Source organism: Pseudochaenichthys georgianus, chromosome 6 (genome assembly GCF_902827115.2).
Source record: "Pseudochaenichthys georgianus chromosome 6, fPseGeo1.2, whole genome shotgun sequence".
Taxonomy (NCBI): domain Eukaryota; kingdom Metazoa; phylum Chordata; class Actinopteri; order Perciformes; family Channichthyidae; genus Pseudochaenichthys; species Pseudochaenichthys georgianus.
In genome coordinates, this window is record NC_047508.1 from 36,450,882 (window position 1) to 36,477,568 (window position 26,687).

The 26,687-nt window shown below is 42.6% G+C and overlaps 1 protein-coding gene across 1 annotated transcript in view; it reads right to left on the reverse strand.

The window, feature by feature from the left end:
- Positions 1-3,249: 3,249 nt before the first annotated feature.
- ppm1h (protein phosphatase, Mg2+/Mn2+ dependent, 1H) overlaps positions 3,250-26,687 on the reverse strand; it is a 32,145-nt gene continuing 8,707 nt past the window's right edge. Inside the window, 10 exon segments of the mRNA XM_034085432.2 lie at positions 3,250-4,820; positions 5,136-5,287; positions 7,383-7,490; positions 9,300-9,363; positions 13,613-13,731; positions 13,919-14,003; positions 14,160-14,272; positions 20,523-20,554; positions 20,557-20,878; positions 24,670-24,835. Coding sequence (XP_033941323.1) covers positions 4,673-4,820; positions 5,136-5,287; positions 7,383-7,490; positions 9,300-9,363; positions 13,613-13,731; positions 13,919-14,003; positions 14,160-14,272; positions 20,523-20,554; positions 20,557-20,878; positions 24,670-24,835 — 1,309 coding nt within the window. The 3' untranslated portion in view covers positions 3,250-4,672.

A 26,687-nucleotide genomic window follows, 5' to 3' on the forward strand; every position in this document is an offset into this window, starting at 1 on the left:
ATTTATGACCAAATAAACCAACGCATTCTCACAATAAAACATATCACCACATTTCCAACATTTCCTTTGTGAAAAATAACGATGAGTCAGTTGATAACAATTGCCAATCAATTACTGTTGATTAATTACTCCAACATTAACATTTATCCTTTGGTTTTTAGGCTTTTGGTTGGGTAAACTAGCAACCAGAAGTCGTCACCGTGGGCTCTGAGAATTTTGATGATTGTTTTTCACAATTTCTGGCATTCGTTTTGATAAGCAACAGGAATTTATTTGGCCAATGTTTTAAACATTGATTCATCGTTTTAAGAAGCAGTGTGTAGGATGTTGTGGCATTGAAAAGTGAGATTGGAATTTAATTTACTGAATACCACTCCGCTCACAACTACCGTTCCAGGCATGTCGAGAATCTATGGCGGCCTTCAGTTAATGTAAAAAAGTGAAAGGCCTTCTCTGGTTAGTCAGTGCTGTAGAAACATGAGTGAATCTTTTGAAGAGGGCTTACCCCCCTTCTTAGGCGACAAACATTAATGTGACTATACACACTAATACAAATGTAGCAATCTATATCGTTTTATTTCAGCCAATAGATCTTTAAGAACAGAGTGGGTCGTATGGTGTACAAACTGTAAATCCCCCTTAGACACACGTGTGATATTGGGCTAAATAAATCAAATGTGATTGATCTCCCTTTATCCTACACAGCGCTCCTTTCAGTCCTCTTTGAAGCAAACACATTTCATGGTTTCAACATACCAAATGTGATGTGTTGTATTATACATTACACTGTATAGCTTTAGGTAAGTCAGGTTAACTGTTAGTTGGACATAAGGAATACATACTGACAAAGTGATAAAAGGTTAAAAGAATAGTATATTTTGCATGTGTCCTCCTCTGAAAGCAGTCAGTCAGAGGCTGCGGCCCCGGCAGCATGTCACCTTTTCAGCACGAGAGATGAGTATCTCGCTGCAGGCCCCTCAGATCTGTCCACGGTGGGGTGGGAGAGCTGTAACCTTGGAAAAACCAGCCGCCCACAGGAATGACTGTGTCATCATTGCCGTCATACAATCTGGACCGCACACAGGAGTAGGAGTGGAGTGCCAGATCAGAGCTGGCCTGAGAGGAGGAGGGTGCGGCGCTGGCCTGTGGGGACCAGATGGCCCTCAGCACCTGCAGAGGACCCGGACTGTGAGACTCCCACGACAGCACTTTATTATCGTCTTGAGTGTGTGTGTAGGCATTCATAGAGGTATGTGTGTGAGGAAATCATACCCTGATCTTTGCATGTGGGTAGCATGAATCAAGTACAAGTGATTGTTTATCATTGTTGAAGACATGGGTGGTCCATAAACCTTCCCTGGATCCCTGCTAACACTCAGAGCCTTTACTTCCCATCTTTTGTGCCTTGTTTACTTTAAGCTTTATTTTAGACAATAGAAACAATCACTTTAGGTAAAGAAAAAGATAATAAAAAAAGATATCAGGTAAAAAAATACAATGAAATTCAGTTCGAATGACCTGCTCATATTAAGTTGTACTTGCAGCAGTGCCTCCTAATTGGTGCAAACATGCTCACGGATTAAGCTCCCCGATACAAGTCAGATGTGCAGACTGCTTTAAAGGTTCTCACTGATGCTTCATTTGTCATGATTCTTTGTTTTATATGCCTTGAGTTACAAAATGCTTTTCAAGGGACAAAAGAAAAAGATATTCAATATGAGGCTTCTTTTTTTCTCACAGAAAACATTTTGATATATCCCAGGGAGGAACATGTGTTATTGAAATATTTTTTAGCTGCGTTATCTTCTGGTATTGTCTCACTGCTCACTGCTTACTGCTTACTGGGATACATGACGATGAAAGAGCCATGTTATTAACGACACCTGTGCCTTTCTTACAATGACAGGTTAAAGAAAGGCCTATTTCAGCTTGCTATTGCCATTGTATTTAGGCGTACATTTAGATTCTACATTTTATAAGAATCTGATAGCGTTGGGCACATAACAGTCTGCCGATTGTAACAATACGATTTCATCCCAAATCTGTGGTAGTAGCTAAAATTGTATTTATAAATAATTCCAGTGTAAAAGATGCTGGCTTTAAAGAAGCCATATATTTTTGTTTTGTCTTTCCAGTAGTTTCTTAATGGTCTGCAAAGGCTAAAATCCTCTACGCTAGTGCTCCAACACATGTGATGCTAAGGGGCGGGATGTCTCTTAGCAGTTGACCAATCACAACACAACCTGCCGGCCGACCAATCAGAGCAGACTGGGCTCTGGTTTCAGACAGAGGGTGAAAATATTTGCTGCAGCACAGGAAGTATGTGAAAAATAAAGAGTTTTTTGAACATTAAAGCATGGAGACATGCTCAAAATACAAATTTGAACCTGAAAATGAGCATTATGAGCATCTTGAAGACGTGGCACCCGAAAAAGTCCCTAATACTGGCTTTCACAAGGAAAACTAGCTCCATGTGCTAATGTACAATAGAGCACATAAGACATGCTCATTCCCACCAAACCATAGACTAGGGGGTCCATAATGTCATACAATCAGGTTGCATGACTTTGGAATGCATTTTTCAAACGATATCTCCGTCATCTCATGAACCTTGAAAGCGTTATCCTGTGATTTGATCTACATCTCTCAGGTATGTCAGGTATTTGGTATCACAGCACTTAAGAATTGCACAAAAAAAGGAAGAAGTGATTCCTGTCACTCCCGCTTTTACTTATTCAAGTGAGACACCGAAGGGTAAGACCAGTTGAAATGGGGACGCAAAGTCGAGTAAGTGAGTGTGTGCTTCAGTGTCAAATTACGCCCTCGCAGCAGCCACCACCACCACCACATCTTCTGTCAGGCTCTTCTGTGAACCGATACCCTTCATCGTATTGCTTTGGGACGCAGTTTGTCAGAAGAGGTGATGGTCTTATTCTAAAGTTACTGAAGTGTAAGGGAGTTCGGCCCGATTCAAGCCAAGATATTTCTACAGAACTTATTTTAAGACTTACATACACACTTACAACACATAAGTAGCAGCTAAACACAGTACAGGAAGGTCATGGCTCTGGTTTTAGGATTAACAAAAATGAAATCCATTAATGCTTTTTAAATACTATAAGTCTGTTTGCATACACAGACGTAGTGTGCTCACTCAGAGCATCACAGGATTATCCACATATTGTATTTGTATCTGAGTATTTACAGTAAGTACACAATCTGCTTATTAATAACACAGCGTAAAGAAAAAAAGGTTAATTTTTTTAATAGAGCAGAAAAAAAGAGCATAATTTGTCGTCACTGTTCCTTGGTTTCCAAAACAGTACACAAAGTGTTCAGTAAGATGTACATTACTAACAGTAAAAGAAACAAGAAAAGTATACACTTGAAACGTTATTTACATTTTTACATTTAGATTAAATTACTCTGTTCCATTGTTCACCAGCTTCAGCCACTCGTACAGCCTTTACGTTACAACATGTTGACAAGCTGAACACCACAATTAAACCAACATATGGAACGCCACGGATTCAGCCACCAATATTGATTGTAGACACATAGGGTAATTGCGGTCTAATGAATTGTCTGCAGTGATAGTCTTATACTTCCTTTCGAGTGACACATTAAAAACAATTGTCTCTATTATAGGCACCTGCTATTCATAAAGTTGGGTTTTTCTCATCAGGAACAATACATCCAACGGATACTGAGAAAAGGGTAAACATGAGTGCATGACAAAGGGTTTTTGAGCCTAATATGAAAAATATATATCTTGTACAACACTTTACCTATCACACAGTTCCCTGTGAGGCGTTTTTACTTTCTTGAGAGATTCTCTAAAGACAACAATGTAACTCGAATAATGGCACAGGACGCAGCCGACGATGCACCTGATGTAGCGTATGAGTTAGCAGAATATACAATAAGAGGAAATAAATGATGAGGTAGAATGCATGGAACAGAAAGACTTCTTAAATCTGGGTTTGATTTAATACTATAATTAGTATCCTAGGGAGTACTAGGGAACTGGTCCTGCCTTCATATTTATATTCCTTCATTTAACGGAATCAATATTCCTTCATTATAAGTAAGTTATTGAAGGTGCAGAATACTGTCCGGAGAAGATTTGCACGTTTTCCAGACTAAGAATATCAGATGATTGAAGGTAGCTAATTAAAAAGCTGGAACAGAGGACTTATGATTCATATATGCAGGACATCAGTCTCCAGGTTAGTTTCTTTCACACTGTACAAGTGCTCAACTAAACTTACCGAATGTTTTACGCCTAGGATTATTTACATTTTCACATTTATAAATATTGTGCATTAGTTAGTAACTGCAATCCTGAGATGCACATCACCACGTCTGTCCATGAGTCTAATGCTCCCAACCTTAGGCTTCCCCCACTACAAAGTTTATGATGGCTTCTTCGAGATTTGAAAGGAAAAAAAAAAGCTCTTCCACTGCTTTTCATGTTTCTTTTTCTATAAAAAGGACCAGACAAAAAGAGATCATCCTGATTGAGGATTATCAAGGGGGTACCGAAACAAAAAACATCCCATTTGTGACCAGAGACATCTTGGATCCCTCAGCAGAGGATTCCACACTAAAGCACTTAAAAAGAGCACAGGGGACGAGGGGATCTGCGGAAGTCAAAGGCTTGGTAGCTGAGCTAGTTCTGCTTGTTGCCGTACATGAGGGGAATGATGTAGGCAGTGATGTCGTCTCCAGAGCCCAATCTGTCGTTGGATATCCTCCAGCCTCGATCCTTCAGCACCCCTCGTGCTCTCATCACGAGGTCCTGAGCTGCCATTGTGTACCTGACATAACAAATGTGATAAATGATTACGGCGTATCCTAGTGCAGTATTTTACTAAGTAAGTACATCTGCCTGAAGACAGATGAGGGAAAACATCTACAAATATTGTGGTTAACTTTGGAAACTAAGCTCAATGAGGAGGCAGAGCGCCTTGTTAGCATTCTTACGAGCTCTTCCTTGACATCGCAGTTATCTAAATGTTTGGAAATTTGCATAATTACAACAAGATAACAGCGGTCATCCTCTACAAATAAGGCCGGGGTGAGGGGAAGTTCAGCCCGCCCCCGACTGCAGCTGTGTGAGGAGTAAAACGTGCCTGTGCTGGTCGTCGGGGTCGCAGTTTGCCAGGAAACAGGTGATGGCTTCGGACGCTTCCTGGTTAGAGAGGACGTCCCACAGACCGTCGGTTCCCAGCACCAGAACGTCATCAGCCCCGTGCTCGCACTCCACCAGAGGGTACACTTTGACCTGGAGGCGGAGGGGGAAAGACCGGGCAAGGGTTGAGAGGGGCATCATTTCTAGGAGTCATTTGAACCTGCGGCAGGAACCAGTCACATGGTTTGGTAGAATTGGAATAATGCATTATTCTAAGGTGGTGAGTCCAAGTGCTAACCTTGTAGTCCCGTCAGGTGTTTGGCCCAAATGTTCTAATTGCAATCCAATCAAAGTGCATTTCTTTACCACGGGGAAAAGCAACCATCAATTTAGCCGATTCCATTTGTTATATTGGAATTTATGTTGATGGTCATTTGCAGCAACTCTGCCAACAGTTTGGAGACGTGTGATTCTCGATTTCCCCGACTAGGCATCTTGAAGGTTCCGGCCAAATGCAAAATATAACTTTGTAATTACTCTTGATGGTAGCTGAGCCATTTAAGTTTCATTTTCCCACAGTTCACAAGGGCAACTTTTGTGGCATCCAAAAAGTACCATAAACTAATCTTTAAAGTCAAATGTAAAGTATATTGTTTGTTTGTATAAACAAATCTAGGAAATGATACACTACTTATGCTTCAATCAAAGTGGGACTTGGCCAAGACACTGCCAAGTGAATTTCACAAAGAGACAAAGCTAATTTTACAGAAATAAATAGTATAAGTGAACACTGAATTGAGCAAAATGTAGAAGGATATGTTACTTAAGCATTTTCTAAATACCCTTTTTTATTGACTTGAAAAATACAGATACTTAAAAACGTAGGGAATAAATGTTAAAAAAATGTGTTTTTTATGTTTTAGAAAGCCTTAACCTTTGATGACTTCCAAAGAGATATCTAACTGTGGCACAACTCTGCCCGATGAAAAATACTTTCATAAATAGCAAGCAAAATAATACCCAATGGCCTTGGCCTTGGCAAAATAAAAAAAACTGCCTTGTTTTGTTTGCTCAAAGTAATTCATTGGCTGCCACGGAGGATACCACGGGCCTTTTCACAACAGACAGCAACATACTACAGAGGCTACTGCTCAAGGAAAGCGCTTGTAAAGGAAGGAGGACTACTTCAGCGTGGATCATGAGCCTCTTTGTGTTGTGGTTAACCTTGTGATTTAAGCCCAGCTTTCTTGGAGCGAAAAGGACTGAGGCAGTTTCGTAGAATTTATTCCAAAAGCAATAAATTATTCCTGGAGGAGGGGGGATGACCACCACAGCGTCTGATTTGTGACCGCTGAATGCCATATTTGAACTCATGTTGGTCTGGTGACTCCGAGTGTCACAGCATCTTTCTTTAACCAGGTTTGACACTTCTTACATATACTATGAATGTGTGTCAGGCTATCTGAGAGTGAACAATAGTGACTACAAGGAAACACATCAAAAAGGAGGCTGAACTATGACTGAACTCAAAGGGCAATGAATTAAAGATCAACAGCATCCAGGTGCTGACTACTGCAATCATGTGCGGTACACACTGGGAAGGAAAGGAGACGTTTGAGAGCGACGGCCTGGGGGGAATCTTAATGTGCCGCTGACCACGGTGTGCAGACTGGTAATGGCTGAAGGCATTTTACTGCGCTACCTCTGCGCTCTCGTTTGTTCAGGACGCCGAGGTAATGAGGTGAAACAAAGAGAAAGATCCACCGTACTCTAAGCATACTGCTACTGGTGATGTTAAGGGCATTTCCGTTATTCAGTGTTGCGGACCTAAGATGCCAATGATGTGATTGGTTGATTTTAGTAGCAGAAATGCTCGATTTAGATTTAAAATAGTAGTTTCGTCTAAAAAAATGTACATTAAATAATCGGAATGAGCAAATTCAGAGAAGAGAAGGCAAACATTTATTAATCAAATACGAGGATGTGTTTTGTTGTTCCTTTGTTTGTTTATATTTCTGTAAGCATAAAGTCTCTTGTGTTCAATCCAAATAGTCGAAATGTAGGAAATCACTAATTGAAGTGACCGTTTGAGGATTTGTTTGTTTAAACTCACTCGCTCTCATGAAACATTTAAGTGGTTACACTCTTTTTGACGTGGAAAGGATCATTTCAAAAGAGCGATTCCCCTTTGTCCGTGCCCACCGTGAGAGGTGACATCATGAAGGACAGCATTACACATGGAGCCTACCTCTGGGCAGCAGGACAGGAAGGGCTTGATGTAGATGTTAGAGTCGTGCACTTTCAGATTGTGGTCCCCGAGACCTCTGGTGACGCCGATGGTCGCCAACACACGAGCCTGCAAGAGAGAAGAGGCATGTTAAGAGGACCTCAATGTCAGTCAAAACAAGCAACAATATATTCTGAAAGGGACATTCTGGTTTATTTATGATAAGCATCATTTATATTGATGCTTATAATCATAATCACATTTCACTTGCCAAAGACATTTTTTTTATTTTTATTTTTTTAATGCAGATGTTCAAGAAAGATGAGCCTCAGTCTGGCCTCAGACACCATTAAACTCATTTGTAAGCTGTGCTAAACTCCTCTTGGTTCCTACAGTCAGCGCAGGATGGTACCACCGTCTCTAAACCTGCTGGAACAGGTCTGTGAAACTGGGCTAATTGAATCTTCTGTACAGCCGATGAGACAGGGGGGGGCACACAGGGCCGGGGAGAGGGGTACGAGGGTGAGGCCTGGTTGTAGTGAGAGTGGATCAGTATGCAGCAGAGAGACGGAGAGCTAAGCAGACAGAGAGGTGGAAAGAAGGGAGAGCGCTTCAAAGCTCCTCCGGCGGAGAAGGGGAAACATCCTGGGATTAATTGTTGAGCGTTGGGGCCCAGCAGGCTGCGCGCCGGCTCTTTGAAGTGCTCCGACGCTCCTCTCCCCTCGCACAAAGCCCCCTTGCTCTATCTAGCCATCCATCTCCGCGCCTCACTTCAAAGGGAGAGGACGCGACGTGTGCCGCGGTGAACCCGAGCAGCGGCTGCAGGCGGAGAGCACGGCGAGGTGACATCTGCCCCAGCCATCCGTCAAACACAAACTCACTCTCGGGCTGCATTAACTAGAATACTGAGGACGCCACAGTGAGAACATATTCAGATCTATCGTGTCTCCTCTCTGACCTTCTCAATGCACCAAGGACACGATGCGGCACATGTACAGCATCACTGAGGGAAATGTCATGACGGTGTGCGGAGAATCTGACCTTTTCTCTTTTCTTACGGCACGTGTCAAACCACTGACGAGAGTTTCCTGCATGTCAGGGCTTTTGCAATGTTATATTCCATTATTACACGGCTTAGTTGAATACTCGATTCTGATTGGTCAATTGGGACATTTCAGCGGTTATTAATACTCGATAACACACCGCTGCTAAGCATAACATCGCCGTTGCTAAGGGCGATCATGGGAGAAAAGGAAAGAGGTTAAAAGACAGAGCGTTGGACGTCATATAAAACAACAGAAGAAGACAGGCAGGAAGTAAACACTAACGGGCACACGGTTGGGGCTCTGGCATTGTTTAAGGACTTGTTATTGTAAAACAAACTGCAAAAAGACTTGTTGTTGTTGTTGCCACAGTTCCTGCCGTTGGTGCGCCGTGGAACGTTTAACGTTAGACTTGAAAATGATCGTTTTGCTTCCGCTAAGTTTTTCTTAGTGGAAGCAAAACGATAATTTTCAAGTCAATAAAATAATTTCAAGTCATTGAAGTCGTTAGTGTATTTAGTTTGTGGCCGTGTAATAAGGGGGTAATGTGCAGCGAGGTGGTCATTATTGAAACAAGAACACCCTTACTTTACATATGTCACCTTTTGGACACTTTACATCTTTCTTTTAACACATCTCATAAGTGGCACCCATCGTTGACTCCAATCTGACATAGAGTCCATTAAAGCGGAGATATTTTCTGTTATACACGTTGTGATTAGTCGTGGAAAAAGAGGCCAGGAATGCCTTCCACTGGCTGTCTCCTCCACACAGTGACAGGGGGGGGGGGGGGGGGGGCTGACTAATGGTGCCCTGGTGAGCTTTGATTACAGCCCAGGCTTCACAAGGCCGTGGGAGTAACTCTGTCAGCGAGCGGCCGCGCAGCACTTCTTACCTTCTTTCCTTCGCCGTAGATCAGGGGAAACTTGAGGTCATCGTCCTCGATGGTTTTGTACGCCCTGCGCAGAGGAGAGAGGACACTTTAATGGGTTTTTGCTTTATAGCAGGCAGCGTACACGTGCCCTGGAGATACATCGCTCCCACGCCCCCCGCAGGCCCTGCTGCCAAGCCGACTGCCACGAAGAGGAAGAGGGAAGAGAGAGACGACGAGGGAAGAAGTCCAGACATCACACAGAGAACGACACAGCCTTGGCATATTTCACCCCTTTTTCCCTTCCTTAAAAGTCTCCCTAGCGACAAAGATAGAGACGTCTATGTATGTATGAGACTTTCTTGGTTGGTTTTCGATGACTGTCTGCTGCAGTTGTGTCTATGTGCATGTTTGTATCTGAAAGGCTGAAGGAAAGGAGGCTGAATGATGCAAGAGAGTCCACGTTTACATTCCCCTGCTCTCAGAGCAATGTTTAAACTTCCTCCACAAATGAATAATTTACCGTCTTCAGACTGGGACCAGACAGAGGTGCAGTACGAGGAAAAATAATGTATAATACGTCATGTTGTCATGCCATGTCTGGAGATACACTATTCACCTCCAGCTTGGAAACTAGCAGTGGGGAAACCTTGCATTGTATCTCATGGCTGGTATACAGTTTGATTTAGGTGGAACAGCTGTGTCACTCTCCAGCACCAGAAACCTTACACATTTGAGCTAATTTCCAGAAGAGCTGCCATGACAACGTTTTTCCATTCAAACCAGGTGCTACAATAAAAAAAATCTGGCAACCTTATCTGGATCGGATAACATTTAGAAATGCAGGTTATTCTTTATTTCAACCTTTAGACTGGAGGGATAGGAATGAAGAAGGTCAAACATTTTTCGAAACTGTGACAACAATCGTTTGAATTGAAGATGTTGGGGGTAAGAAATAGAAATAAAAGCTATCTGTGGTCTCAAAAGTTTTTTTTCTAGTGTTCAAATGTTATTTGCAGATATCATGTGAGCCAGGTCTGCCCCACACACCTCATCCGATGCATTTCGGCTGCTGTGAAGCAGATTAGCAGGGCCCAGGATGGCTTTTACATTACTGCTGGTTCCACTCAGAGACCATATGTTTCCACCTTAGGCGAGCGCTGTACTGCTGCACTCAGCACTTTTTTAACCGTGTGCAGAGCGAGGACTATCACAGCGGACGCGGGCCACAAACAGAGAAATACAGTCTGCAGAATCTTCAGAGCGGCGAGCTGCAACACCCGACCAACAGTTTCCTCACTGATGTTTGCAATATTCATGGTGTGGAAAACCCTCTAAAACAGCAGCTTGATGATGCACACTAATTAAACCTACCCTTATGTTCAGAAGGGGAAACCCTTTTGCCATATCGGTACAGACTTCTCTCTTTGGGTGTTTCACCTTGAAGAAGTGGTGCACAGAGACACTCTTCATGTCCTTATTTCAAAGATGTCTGGGAAGAAATCCCAAGAGCCCACAGGCGGGGACCGTCCCCTTCTGGAGACTTTTGTCTGCGGCGAAGCCATCCTGTCAGACTGGAGATACGCAGTGTGTGACAGAAAGCGAGAGATACACATTCATCCTGTTATGATACCTGCTTCCCGCTCTCGGACACGTAGCCCAAAACACAGCGAGGAGAGTCGCTCAAGGGCCGCTCTGTTTGCCCACAACACTGAGCGCTTTCACATGTAAGGGCTGTTTGGCGGCCTGATACGTTGCAGTGTGACCGGCAGAGAGAGAGAGAGAGGGGGGAGGGGAGGAAGGGTATCATCCTCTCTGCAGGTGAGGAGTGATGTTATCTCCTCCCGGTGCAAAGTGAGATGACAGGGAATCAATGGCAGACAGTGTGTGCTCGGCATCCTAATCGGCACACACTTTAATATATACATCTAACACACACATAAGCACACACACACGCCTGTCCAGACTTCGAGGTGACATTGTGGCGAGCCTGTGTCAGCACCGGACGAGTCAGACAAATTGGCAGTCGGGGGTTCAAACTAACTTTTTGGCCAACCTTGATCAGGCTTGTTCCCTAGATGGAGCGGTGCGTTCAGGAGCAAAGCAAGGCCAGAGTTAATGGCAGTGACCCTCTCTAAATGTAAGCGATCAGTCATAACGCTACGAAGGCGTAATGGACAAAGAGAAGGGAAGGAGAGAGGGAGGGGAAGGAGAGGGAGTGAAAGTGGATGAGTGATGTAGGTGTGGGTTAGCCTCCCTCCTCTAACATTCATAATCGATAGGATCAGGGGGAGAGCAGACACCTTAGTGGGCAGCAAAGAGACAGCTGGAGGGCCTTTCATGGCCGTTTATCAGTGCCCTTCTATGTGGCCTAAACATCTGCGGTTATTGCCTACTTTATTTTACCAGCATTTCTTCCTAGCATTTTATTTTCTCCTTTTTCTATCTTTGCAGCTAGTATTTATTTTTGTCTTTGAAGTCATTTCCATTAGTCCCCCCCCCCCCCCTCCTTTCCCTATCTCTATACCAGCCAAACACCCTCTTCCCAACCTTCCCTTCACCTGAACACGGCTGACCGCTCAGCATCCATCACACAGGGACACAAACAAAACCGCCCGCCCATCCTGGACAACGATAACAGATTGCAGCAGTCCTACGAGTAGAGGGAGGGGGGGGGGGGGGAGGTGAGGGAGGGAGACGGAGAGGTGGGCTGCAGGCCTGTATGCCTTCATTACACTGTGGCCTTGATCATGGATGCCTTTGAGGGATGTCGATGTCAGAATACACCCACACAGCACGCAGCATGTGGGCACACGCTGACAGGAGAGTGTTCATGGAAAGCTACAGAGGCTTTAAAAAAAGATCCTCTGCGCGTATAGAGCGTCTGAACTGCACCTATACAAGATGACACGGTGATGTCACACTCGCGTACATCAGAGGAGTCCGCAGCGCCGGGTGCTAATTTAAGACCCAGACTTAGTCCGGGTGAAGCGAGCAGAACTGGGTTATGGGTAGAACCTGATTAAAAATACATCACAGGCTGTCAGCGGGCACGAGTTCTGGGCCCCATTAGGAACACAGCGGCCGACTGACCTACATCCGCTGAGCCGAGCGGCGCCGCTAAACACATCTGCACGCAGGTGTCATCTCTCCTCACTCACCTTTCAACTATCCCTGAGAAATCTTCATGCAGTAAATCAGTGGTTTTTATTTAGCCTTAATTTTCAAGAGAGACCTGTCAGTGGTAACACGACTACACAAAGTTACAGGACACTAAACACCGAGTGGTGGATTGTAACGAAGGATAATCTACTTAAGTACAGTAAAAGTAAAGGTTTGAGGTACTTGTTCTTCACTCGAGTATATTGATTATACTACTTCATACTTTTAATCCACTACATATTGGAGGCAAATGCATTTTTTATTACACTACATGTATTCTATCGGCTACTTTGCAGATTTCGATTATTATAATGTGATCTACTGCTCAAAAATAAAAAAACTTCCTTGTGATATGTATTGGAGTAGAAGAAGTATACAGTCTAGATATTTAAGAACTGTACATAATACACTTTTTACAACAATCCTTACTTTCCTTAAGTACATCAATACCGGACCTTTATCTCAAGGAGGGGTTTTCTGCCCAAAGTTGCGACACAGGTAACCGTAGCAAAGTTTGCAACTTACTATAAGACTATAAACGTTATATATAACACTTTGCTACTTCGAAGACACCTGGAGCTGCCCATGAAATCTTTCTCTAAGATCCCGTTTCCTCCGCCATCTTTTCTCTCCCTTCACATTTCCATCGGTATCTCAGTCCGTACAGCACGTTCTCTCGCTTTTCTTCCTTCTCACACATTTTCCTAAATGTCTTTGACCTTTTTTGACCTTTTTTAATCTCTCTCTCTCTCTCTCTCTCTCTCTCTGCAGAAAGAATAATAGATGTCCTTGCTATGCCCACATATTCCTTCTCAAATGCCTTTCACACACAGAAGCAGAAATGTCAAGGCCACTGCTTGGCCTCCTACTCAGAGTGGAGCCTTGAGCGGCTTTAGAGTGCTGCACACTCAATGGGGTAGAAATCACTATTATTGGCAATTTCTTAAGGGGCCCATTACAGTAAATCGCCCACAGGTAGATAATTGCAAAGTAATGTACTGCATGTTTATATGAGGATAAGAAGCTGAAATTATTTTTTACATAAAGGTTGTAAATATTTGGGTAAAAAATAAAAAGGGTAATAAAAAACAATGTAGGATCATCATCACAGTGTACATGCTGTGTGCCTTGAGCATTAGCATCAATCTAAATCAGTGAAGAATCAATAGACCCACCATCCTGACATGGTGAAGTCACGGTACAGCATCCTCTTCCCCACCTCCTTTTTCTGGACTCTCCTCGGGAACTCCAGATGTGTAAACTCGTTCCCTAATAAGTGGGGCTGCATGTAGGCCTTGATATGAAAAATAAAAAACAGAAAAAGAAAATTGACATACCCACGGCATAGGAAAAACAATTCCACAGTCTATTAAGCAGACAAAGAGAGCAGGCAGTGGAAGAGACAGAGCAGGGAAGGTCAGCTCTGCTAATATCGGACAGCTGTGCTCACTAGGAAGGAGCAGAAAAAGGTTATTTCTTACCAGGAACTGCAGTCGCTGTCTCTCTGACTCGGGTGTGAACTCTGCTGACATGGGGATGACTTCCCCTGCCCGGATAATGATAGCTCTGAGGAAGAGGGGGAGACAAAACAAAACGGTTTATTTGAGGCGGGACACTGTTGCTCCTCCTGGCTGCAGGGCACGAGAAGGTGACCGACAGAAAGAGATAAAGCCATTGTGTGTCATAGAAAAGTTCCCCTTCATTTGTGCATGTGTCTCTCACCTGCTGTCCCCAGCGTTAGCAACGTAGAGCTTCCCGAGCATATAGACGACCACCAGAGCAGTGCAGCCCCCTGAGATGTTGTAGACGGCCTTCTCCTTCTCTATTTGCACATCCTAAATACAAACACACATACAAATGAATCCTCTGATGAGGTCACAACCACATCCTCTGCCACGCAGTTATGTTTCTAATCATAACAGACTACAAAAACGTTTTCCTATCACGCTGTGGCACAAAGAACCTCATTCTGACTCAAATAATGCCAGAATACTTAAAAAACACCATGATACTATTATCAATTATAGCACCGTAATGAATTCATCCATCAAAAGCAATACAAAAACCAGAATGGAAACCAAAAGGATAGGAAAGAAAGTTAGGAGGGGCCGCTGGTTATTACACCAGTTAATTAGCTCATATTAATTTATTGCTAATTAAACAAAAAAAAAATGATTTGAAAAATCCCATGCTAACAGTTAATTAATTAGATGAATGATTAACCTGTCAGCGAATTAATCAAAATGCCAACATACATTTGAACCAAGCTGCTCACACTTGGTTTAACCCTTTAATGTTGCTATACTGAGAGGTCTTCAATGGCAAACAGAAGTATGAAGTTATCCCGAGGAAATGGACGTCCCCTCCAGCGCCTTCCTCCGTCACCTTCCACACAGGGAGCGGGAAGAAAGATGTTGGCAAACACATTTGCAGCGAGGCCTTCCCTCACATGTCGTCCCAAGAGGAATGCTAAACCAACTAAAGCATGTCGCCTTCTGCTCCACTGCCGACGAGTCGACCTCCATCTGATTACAACTGTGAATGTGTGTGTGTTTGTAGTGTATGCGTTTCTCTGACAGGAGACAGGAATGCATGTGTGTGTAGAAGGTGTTGCATGTGTGTGTGCATAAACCAGATATGTGTATGACTTTGAATGTGAGTGTTTTGTATTTTATGAAGACTTTTTGGACAGAAGTAGCAGGTTTTTTTGGGTTGTGAGTATTCTGAATATTTGCAGAAATGTGTGTGTGTTGGGAAGGGGGGAACAAATGTGTCCTTCACCCTGAATTAATTATAAATCCATTGCGAACCATACATATTTATTCTCCCTGTATCCAATACGCTTTGCTGCAGGCAAAGTCTTCAATAATGAAAGCGCCCGCATAAACATCTACACTTTTCTCCTCTCCACTTCCGCGAGGAAACATCTGACAACTGAGCTAAATAACCGGAAGGCAGATAGGCTAAATGTTTTCTTCCCTTCTTCAAATGTAATATATTGTCTGTAAGTAATCACCCTATAATTAAAAAGGAAAATCTAATCTAAGGGCAACCTAATTATATATTAGGAACAAATTGCCCCTCCAGGTTAGACTTGCTCCAACTCTGCCTGTTTTTAAATCTCGTTAAAAAAAACCACTTCTTTTCCCTGGCTTTTACAGGCCAGGTGACACGTGTGCTTCTCAATTGGGGTTTTTATCTTACTAGTGTTTTGTATTGTTTTTAAGTGATGTAGGAGAGTTTCTCAGCCTGTGGCTTCTGATCTGGTTTCATTGTCTCGTGTTTTACATTTGTTTCATGTCCCGTCTGTTTTTTATGTATTTATGCTTTGTTTTTGTTTAGCACTTTGTTCAACTCTGTTGTTTTAAATGTGCTATAGAAATAAAATGGATTGGATTTAGTTAAATAATTATACTCCACTTAAACCTAATTGAATTTTTAAAAGCAGTGACACACCAAAGTATACTTAAAAAACAGACCACAAAGGATTGAGCAGCACATAACAGAACCTTGAGAACACACTCTCATCCAAACAACCAATCATGTCGTTTGTGTATGACCTTTTATAAACATCCTAAAACACCGCTAAGTTATGTGTTTGACCATTTAAGAAAACATATTTCAATACAATTGACATAATAAGGTTTCATAGATGCAGTAGTAGCCATGTTATTCAACATATTGTCATGAAGGCCATTATCTTCACAGCAAAGTTCAAAAAAGTTTTCTCGCTGAACAAGATGGTTTGACTTTATTGGCCAAAGCTGAGTTGAGTTGAGTTGTACCGATGAGCTACAGGTCCGGCCAAACACTACCTCTTCCTGATGTGTTCAATCAATGAGAGCCTGGAGCTACTAGGCCAGGAGAAGATAACGGAGAGCAGAGCTGGCAGAGAAACATGTGAAACATCAGATGTGATGGATAACTCTGGTGACGGACTGTGAGACGGGTAATTAAGGGAATTAATCATTTTAACCGATTAGTTAGATTAGTGGCACATCAGTTGTTTTTGAAGGCAAGCAGGACCTTCGGGCTAATTCTTCTGCCAATGCTCCTTTAATATAGAGCATTAATAACCCGCTGAACACACTAACAGTCACACACCTGGTGATAACCCACTTTGCATCGAATAAGATCTGAGATACAAAATATCAATACATATAGAAAGATTATGGACGGTTAAACTACTCTGGATGACTCCTGACTAACACAGAAATGTTGAAACATTATATTGAGTAAACCTTCATTTCCTGAAGTCGTATCTCATGCTCAAATACAAAAGTTTAACATTTTGGGAAATACACATTCTGTCTGCGCGAGAGAAGATCGATAACACTGAGGTCTGTGGCTCAAGCAGGTAGCGGTAGCGTAGCATACTGGAAGTAGAAGTAGGATGGGTCTTTTTAGTGTTCATGAATATGCCCATAATAAGTCTCAAGGCAACTTGATATAGTTTGTGATTTTGAGAAGTCATCTTTTTGGCTTTCTTGTCAAGAGTAAGATGGGAAAGTGAATGTGACAAATGATGTTACCACAGACAGGAAGTTAGCCTAGCCTGGCTCTGTTTAAGATAACAAAATATGCCCAAACAGCATGGTGTGAACAGTTGTCGTTTTTACAAAGAGTTGCATGAGTATTTCATCGCCTGTTTTTCTGCACATTTTTTATACAGAATATACAAACAAGATTTGTCATACTTGGTTAATACTGAGCTTGACGGCTAGTCATGCTAGCTGTTTTCCTGGCACTACTATGTGGCTCGTGAATACCAAAAAAAGCCAAGTAGTACATTTCCCCAAAATGTTAAATTAATGCTCACATCATTATGAAAGTCCTAAAATACTGAGATAGTGATTAAATCTCAGTACCTGAGAATACACGTACCAATGCCACAAATACATGTTTTAAAATAAAGAGGATCTAAAAAGGCTAGTGATGTCATCTCCTCGTTTTCTGTAACCAACAGCTTGACTTATAAGCCTTTGTCTCGGAGCGGAAAATACAGTTATGGTACCTGGAAACTAGCATAATATGTCCTCAGTAGAATCCAAGCTACTCACACACACACACACACACACACACACACACACACACACACACACACACACAACACACACACACACACACACACACACACACACACACACACACACACACACACACACACACACACACACACACACACACACACACACACACACCACACACACACACACACACACACACACACACACACACACACACACACACACACACACACCACACACACCACACACACACACACACACACACACACACACACCACACACACACAGGCCGCTCCCACAGGAATGCAGTGAGTCGGTCAGAGGAGAATTAAAGGCGGATCCTTCTGATAAGATACGGAGACTCTGTGAACTCTGAGACAAAGATTGAGAGTCATACCAAACCTTCCCAAATGTTGCTGACACTTCCTTTGATCGTAACGAATGAGCTTCATTAGACTTTGTTAAGACTGGAGGACTTTGGGGGGGAGATTATGACAACATTGACTTTTTGGTAGCAACTTATCAACAGTTCTAAGATTCATTGTGTACCATGTGAATGTGATTGCATCTAATACATAAACAATGATTACTTACGAGGAGAGTAGATATGGTTATTTCAGGTGGTTATACCCTTATGTTCTCATCTCTGGTCTCTGAATACAATACGTAACGCACTATGAATGCAATCAACTGGAAATCCATTCTACATGCATATGCTTTAATACATAGCTTCCTGAAGAAACCCTCTAGACTACTGGTAGAGAGTTGTGTAGCTTCAGTGCTTCGTGGACACCGTGACATCAACTGCAATGTTTGAAATTGTGGATTTCCCTTTAAGAAAGAGAGAGGACACGGAGGGTAAAGAGTGCAGACTCAAAGCCAGAGAGACACGTGAGAGTGAGACGGGAAGCAGAGTGAGACATAGATGTTTTCTGATTGCTGGGAGATGTGGACACACATGTCTCTGACAACGAAAAAGATAGAGAGAGTGGAGCAGCAAAGAAACATTTTAAAGACAGATTATGCACCAACTTCATAGTGTAAAGCTGGATCATCATTTCAAAATCCTGCCATATGACGTAAAGAAATGGGCAACTGTATTTCACAAAACCCAATCCTTGTGACCGGGTGAAAAAAACCCTCATCATTAACCAGATTACTCCTTTTGACATTGATTAACTGATCCTTATACGACCATTAAGTACACCTACACAAGCCATACGTGCCCCAATACAAATGTTCCTCTTTAATGGCCAAGACGTTTGGTAAGAACAGGTGATTGCACACTGCCACCTAGTGGTGAAGATGTGTAAACACCAGCTGTACTGAGAAATGGATGTTGTGTTGAGCTGCACTGCCCTCTATCAAGCTAACATTGTACCTCCCCAAATGATCTCACCGATAACAATGTGTAAAGACGTTGTGCTCTGCAGACCTGGGTCAAGCATTAGTGGGAGATAAATTAGTGTCTATATTACGCTATTATAATATATTTGATTGAAGTCTGTATTGTTTGTAGGTATTTGATTACATTACATTACATTACATTGCATTTAGCTGACGCTTTTATCCAAAGCGACTTACAATAAGTGCATTCGACCAGGAAGACACAACCTTGAAGAAAACAGAATCATAAAGTACATCAGGCTTCATAGAGCCAAGCATTTCAAGTGCTACTCAACTGGCTTTACATAAGCCAGTCCTTTAGTTAGTATAACTAATAACAAGTTAACTCTCGTTTTAATCACATGGTTATGCGAGAATAGGCTATTTGTATATTAACAAACAATTTGTCTTTCATTTGAGAGGAGCGTTTTGTCTCTTAATGTCTTTCCTTGTTGTAAGCACTTTGAATTGCCTTGTGTTGAAAGGTTCTATATAAATAAACTTGCCTTTGCTTCGGTTGTAAACAACAATTAAAGTTTGTTTACTTGTTTATATTTACTCTCAGGCACTGTCCCATAGCAATCTATGATTTACTAATGTTAGAAACCACAGGGATTTCAAGAGAAGGAGAGTGACTTGTAATCTCTCAAACTCTTTCTCAACCCTGCTCTGTTTTCATTGGCTCTGGTATCAATCTCTTGTGCCTCTGCATGAGGAAAGTTTCCGAATCCACTTAAAGCAAGGCCAGGTGGCTTGTGTGTGTTATCTGACTGATACCTTCACAATGCTGGTCTGACATCAAATCTATTTCTTGGGTATTACATGTTCATACTTTAATGTGGGTTGGTTGCTGTAATAACAATTAGACAATCATGTTTTGTTTGATATATACTTTCAGGCTTTTGAAGGTCCTGGCCCCAAAACTCTGGAACAATTCACCGGCTTGCTCAATATATCAGCGCTTTTGAATCTCTCATTAGGAATTCATGCCAATTGATGTATTCACCTATAGGATATCTTATTATGTATAAGTTGTTTTTTTATCTATTGTAAAGCACTTTTAACACTGTGAGGAAGCATGCTGTGTAAATTTAGGTTTTATTTTGTTATCATTAGTTTATGTTTTAATTTGTATTGGTGGCGGGGATTGTCTAATTGATGTTGTGATATCATTTGGTTTATCAAAGAGTAAAATAAATGGAAACAGAGATATTAAGTCTACAAGGGATAGTTTTAAATTCTCATGAAATAGAGTGTGATTTCACTGGTTTTGTGTGTTGAGAATGCTGTGCAACAATCTTGCAACAGTCTACACCAGATTAACACGGTGTACTTGTTATATTCATTGTGCAACAACTACTAGCTGTTTTCAAGCAAAGCCGATGGGAAGCTTTGATTTATGCTTTAGCAAAAGGGACAGGACTTCTCTTCATATACACATATAAACCATCGATGGTGAAGTAACTACTTCCCCGGCGAGTTTGACACGATTTGGGGGGAAGTCCATTGTTATTCTGGGAACTATAGGAATTCACTATCTACTGTAAAGCAGCACACGAGGAACAAGGGAAAGTCTCTACAACATCCATGTGTGGTATTTTCACTGCACATTGAAAGGTCAACACGTACGATTAAACACTTAGCGACTTCTACTTCACACCACGCCTCTTACCATGTCTTTGAAAGCGTTCTCGATGGCTCCGCCACCAGGCTCTCGTGTGAAACCTTCTTCTCCGTAAAGAAGCGTGTGGGGGGGGTGCTGGGCGAGCCCGGAGCCCCTGCGGCGCCGCGGAGCGAGGCGGCCCGGGTGAGGGCGCGCTGGGACGTCGGGGTGAGGTGGTGATTGATAGGCTCCTCCCCCAGGCACGTAGGGGGCAGCAGGTTGGGAGTGCAGATGATCTCCAACACCTCCTGAAGGTGCAGGGCCACGTGGTGATGCAGGAGGCGGGAAGCCATCACAGCCACCCCGGAGCCTGCGTGGCCATCGAACATCGCCCAGTAGTGGAGCGTTAACTCTTCAGAGCTGTCCTGGAGACAGGTAAGAGTCAGACAGACATTAGACTGTGACACATTGAGCACTTCAATGGAGGAGTGGGTGGAGGAGTTTGGTAAGACCTTCATTCACCCTCATCCCCTAACTCAACACTGGAAATTCATTTTTAGTTTAATAAAGCAACCTCATCCAGAGTGTGAATGATCATTATGTCTGTCCGTTGAGAATACTAGCCGTGCTTCACATTTTATAGTCACCAGAAAGGGTCATCACATGGTTCCTAAATAATATACCTCACTGTCAGAAGATGATAACAGCCAATCAAATATGTCAAGGTTCAATTAGCATTTCTAAATGAATGCAAGTCAAGTTTCTGATAACTCCAAGGTGTGGTTTGAATGAGTATATTTCTTGTTATCAAAAGGAATGAAAAGTAATGACTCATCATCCAAAATGATAAAAGATTATAATGTAATTATTTATCCTTACAACATTATGATGGACTGCTGTGGTTCCTTACTTGAAAGGATGAACCGTATAAATAACACCTTAGGCAGGGTAACACATTGATGGTGGGTAAAAGGCCACAACCCAAACAGGTTGGGAACTACACATACAGGATATGGAGGCTGTGGCTCATGGATAGTGTGCTGACTTAGAATCAGGGTGTGAGGGAATACTTCTTCCTTACTCCTAAGATATTTAACCTTATTGCCTGTTGACATTTACGACCAACCCTGGCTCTGTTAATCTCTCTTAAGGAATGGGAGGCTCCAGCTATCTTGAAACCAGTTCAACTCTCGGTCACGAAATGGTTTAACGGCTGTGGCTTTCTAAGCTCCACAGATGTTTACGCCCCCCCCCCCCCAATATGCTCATTAACTCTCCTGTAAAACTAGTTAATCAGAATTGCCATTGCACCCACCCGTGCAGTCAGAACCCTTGCTGTGACTTGTGATGTGAATTCTCCGGCCGTTGACTTGTAATAAACTACCAGGTTTGACCTCAAAGCTCCAACTCTCCTCGTGTCTCTCTGAGTCCTGACTCTCCATGCTGCAGAAGTTTCCCTTACACAGGGATAGCAAGTTCAAGCCCCACTGCAGTCAGCATGGCGTTGTGTCCCTGGGCGAGACACTTCACCTCACCCCAAAATTGGGGATTGTCCACAGTACTGAATGTATGTAAAGCCGCTTTGGATAAAGCGGCTTACATACATGTAATGTAATATCAGTGACCAGAAATATAGAAAGCCTTGTTCAAGAAGATGTTCCAAAGACTTTAGCCCCGAGTACAGCTGCCACAACAGAAACGGCATGGTCCAGGTGTTTCGGGCTAACGCATTATCCAAAGTTTAAGCATAAAGACGATTGAAATAATAAAATGGGATTAAATATTGTAGGAGTTCAATAGGAATGCTTTACGAAATGCAACAACTCTATGATCTTCAGCCCTCCTCCTGGAGCAAATGGCCATGCTTGTTCCAGTCTGTTCGGATACATATTTGACTCTCTTTTAAGTAATAAATCACACATAATGAAAGTCTGGACATAGAGTTGCTATTGCACACATCTCACGAGGCCTTAACACCAGGCCGGGACTGGCCTGCCAAGTGGCCTGCTGGCCTGAGGAATTCTTTTATGTATGTATTGTGAACGCAACGCTGCGCAAATGTGGGTCTGACTCTGCCTCACAGAGGGTGAGGCTGTCTACATGATGTGGCCTGCCGACATGGCCACTTTCATACAGACCATACACTAATGCCCTCGATCGATTGGTCTCTGTGTGTCATTCAAGCTCGGGAGGGTGTGTGTGTATGTGTGGCGCGAGCGAGCGAGAGAGAGAAAGCGCGTGCACCGGTTACGTGTAGGCTATTGTTGTTGTTAGCATCTGGTGCTAGCTAGCTGCGCTAACGGATATAAGGAGCTGTTTCAACAACAAGGTGGAGGAGAGTCCTCTCCTGTCAGACTGAGAGACTGATAACCTCAGCTCAGGTGAGGTAAAGGACTCTGAGTGTTTTAGATAGTTAACTTAGTTCTCAGTGGGACTCACGGTTTGGTCACCATCATGTAATGTAAACACATATTTCCATTTGAGGGGGGAGTGATTAGTAAAATATGCATGAATAATAATAAAAAAAATGTTAACTAGGTGAAAAAATATAAGATAAACTTTAAAAACTTGTTGAGAGCTAAAACTAGTCTTTGCTGCTGCCTCAAAGAAGAGAAGGGGGAGACAGGTGAGGCTGGTTCAGGAGCCCAGACACTCACAACTATAAATGAACCAAAAACAAATAAGTAAACAAGTTTCAATGTGTTTTCATATTGGATATGGTATGTTATTGGTTATGGCCATGTTTTTATGATTTTATGATGTAAATGTATACAGTTCTGTTTCATGTGGGTGTAGTCTCTCTCTTTATTGTTCCCCCTCAAAGTGAACCAGATTGATGCATTTAAGTCCAACATTTAAAACAATCTCCCAGAGAATTCAGTACAAAATCCTCCTGATGACATACAAAGACCTCCATAACCTGACCCCCATCCCTACCTGACTGACCTCCTCCACTGACACACTCCCACTACGCTCCCCTCCGCTCTGCTCCTGCCAACCTCCTGCCCCCCACCCCCCAACCCCCACCCGGACCAACCTCAAGTCCTGGGCGACAGAGCCTTCTCCGTTGCTGCACCCACCTCTGGAACTCACTACCCCCAATCCATCAGAGATTCTTCCTCCCACCACATTCAAACCCAGCTGTTCAACACTGCATTCAACACTACTGACACCCCCCCCCACCTATTTTCTGTTTATCTCTTGTTTTGTTTTTATTGTTTTTTTTATTCTCTGTCAAAGCGTCTTTGAGTTTCTTGAGAAGCGCTATACAAGTCTAATGTATATTATTATTTCTAAATATACAGTAGTGCAAGCAAGCAATAGCACTAGAAAGGCTTGACTTGTATAGTCCAGTACCTCCTGCAGTAGTGAGTCATGAGGTACTGTGCATGAGTTTGGCTGTAGGCTCTGGCTGGGTCTAAGTAAAGTACTGGTGGGCTAAGGGGACATGTTATCTGCAGTATTACCTAATATAGATATCTTTTGCCTGTGGAAAATGAAATGACAAAGTGCTCGGTATAACCGGTTAGAGATAAAGGGCAGTGAGGGAAAACAGAAATCTCTGAGTGCATGTCGACCCGGAAGACAAATCGAACAACAGGAGATCAGTGTCCAGTTATTTCTACGCTTTTTCAGGTTAGTATCAGAAAATTGACAGAGTAGCCATTGTCATAGCTGGATAGAGTGTGGCAAAAACAGTGCCGTTTAGATTCACAATACCTTTGTATATATGGTTTTTTGGTCTAACTTAAAAGCTTTACTTGCTTTCACCTGGCTGTTGAGAGCTGAAGGCCGAGGCTGTGATGTGTAAAGGACGCTGTGTGTACGCAACCAATAAACTGCTGATGGGACGGGAGGAGGGAACACTGCGTCCCAACAGCAAGGACTACAGCCACCATTACCCTGGATTTCATGGTGAACAAATGCTTGAACGTCAAGGATCTTAGTCTATGTACAGTACTAACAAGATATCAAAAAGATGGCTCAGAAAAGTTGGCATTTGTCCCTCAAGTTTTATCTCATGAATTCCTGTTATGTTAAAATCAGAAATCAGAAACAGGTTTATTACGTGACACGTACGAGGAATTTGACTTGATGTCGTGGTGCATGCATAAAAGTAAAACAAAAATGTGTCTGCTGAATAAAAAATCCCAGTGAAAGACGATGGAAAGGAGGATATTTGTTGTTTGGAAACAGACGTTTTAGTTCGACTCACATTGCAGTCCCGGGGGCTCAGACCCTCTCCGTTTGGCAGGGAAGACCTCCTGCGGGCCAGGGAGGTCCGGTTGGGTGTGGAGCATCCTGAGGGTCTCCGTTTGACCACCAGCACCTCGCAGCAGGCCTGGTCCTCATTCAACGCACTCTTTCCTGCATTGATCACCCTAGACAGAGAGGGGATAGCAGAACACAACAAGGGAAGGTGAGACTCCTGTGGGTATTGTCCACAGTATCTGTCCATTGCATGTATGATGTGCAATGTGTGTATATGTAAAGTGCTTTGAGTCATTGATAATGCGCTATAATAAATGTAAGGAATTATTATTATTATTACTGCACGAGGTGGTAAGACAACAGACAACTTCAATGTAAAACAGGCTATAGGGACGAGTGCCATCAGTTTGAGGCTTGATTGAATAACATTAATTACAAAATAAATCAAACTATCAACGAATGAAAATAAGCTTGAGATAATTGAAACTGTGGTTTAAATAAGTTCTAATAGGCTATTGTTGTTTTTAGATTGAGAAACAAAAACATTTTTTTTATATATTTCTGGCGTTGCTAATGACGACGCGAGAAGAATATTACCAGCGAAAGTGAACACGTGAATTAGGAGGAGGACAGTCATCAACCGAGCACAAGCGCAGGCTCCACAACATAAAAGTGATGCACAGTCACAGCGCTGTGATGGACGAGAGGAGTGACTCAGGAAGAAGGCATGTGCTCAAAGAATGGAGAGAAGGCTGTGACCGAGGTCAAAAGCGGAAAAAGCACACACTTGTATTAATTGTTGTCTTTTTTCTTTTCTCTTTTACTTTGCCACCACAGAAATGGCAATAGCAAACATCAGCAGACTGAAGATGAGCTATTAGCCCTAGGCTCATCTGCTCCTGGAGGCTTCATCATTATTATTGTGGAACTTCCCAATCGGACATTTTCTGTTACAATGTAGGTTGTTGCAGGAAGCCTACATTCACACTTTGGTATGGGTCCAGGAAATAACATGTGTGTACAGTTGACATTTGTTGTGTGAGAACAAGTTATTATTTTGTTCTTTATATTCTCACTTGTGGTGTGTGTGTGTGTGTGTGTGTGTGTGTGTGTGTGTGTGTGTGTGTGTGTGTGTGTGTGTGTGTGTGTGTGTGTGTGTGTGTGTGTGTGTGTGTGTGTGTGTGTGTGTGTGTGTGTGTGTGTGTGTGTGTGTGTGAGTGAGTGATATGAGAGAAAGAGAGAGACAGAGAGAGACAGAGAGACAGACAGAGCAAGAGCGAGAGACTGCCCTTTGTACATGTAGCTGACAATAAATGATAATAAAATAATAATAATAATAATAATGCATTACATTTTTTATTAGAGCGCTTTTACAGGTGCTCAAAGCACTTTACAAGTACACATTACACACATTACACACATTACACATATTAGACATGTAAGAGTCATTACTGCGGACATTACCCACACAAATGATGTTATTATGAATACATTTTGCGTCCGAGTCCTGCATGCACTCTGCATAGACTGTATTTTAGCATTGGTCATGTGGTGGTACTCGGAGAGCCAACTCTTTCCTCAGGTGGTACTCGGTGTAAAAAGGTTGAGCGCCACTGCTCTAAACGTTAACAAAGGTTAGTGTGCCTCGCTAGATGATACACCAATACAGTTTATTTTAGGTCTTCAATGTCCTTTTAAACACTTTGAGCTGTGACCTTTAATCTGTTCTTAGGACGACACAAGTTTCTCATTTATAACAGCAGTTCTTTTTTTACGATAAATGATGACGGCACAGTAAAATATGCAAATAAACACCATTTGCATAAACATCTCAGTTTGAGACCGACACATGTATGAGAGGACAGAACAAGCACAGAAATACTGCATACTGTGACACCTAGGCTGTTCACTGCTGAGAGCTGCTGTTGTGGTTGTGGACAAGCACATGTTGCTAAATAATGCTCCAGGCAATCTCCACACCATCCTTTATAGTACTACAGTGGCCCTATTCAAACTTTTAAT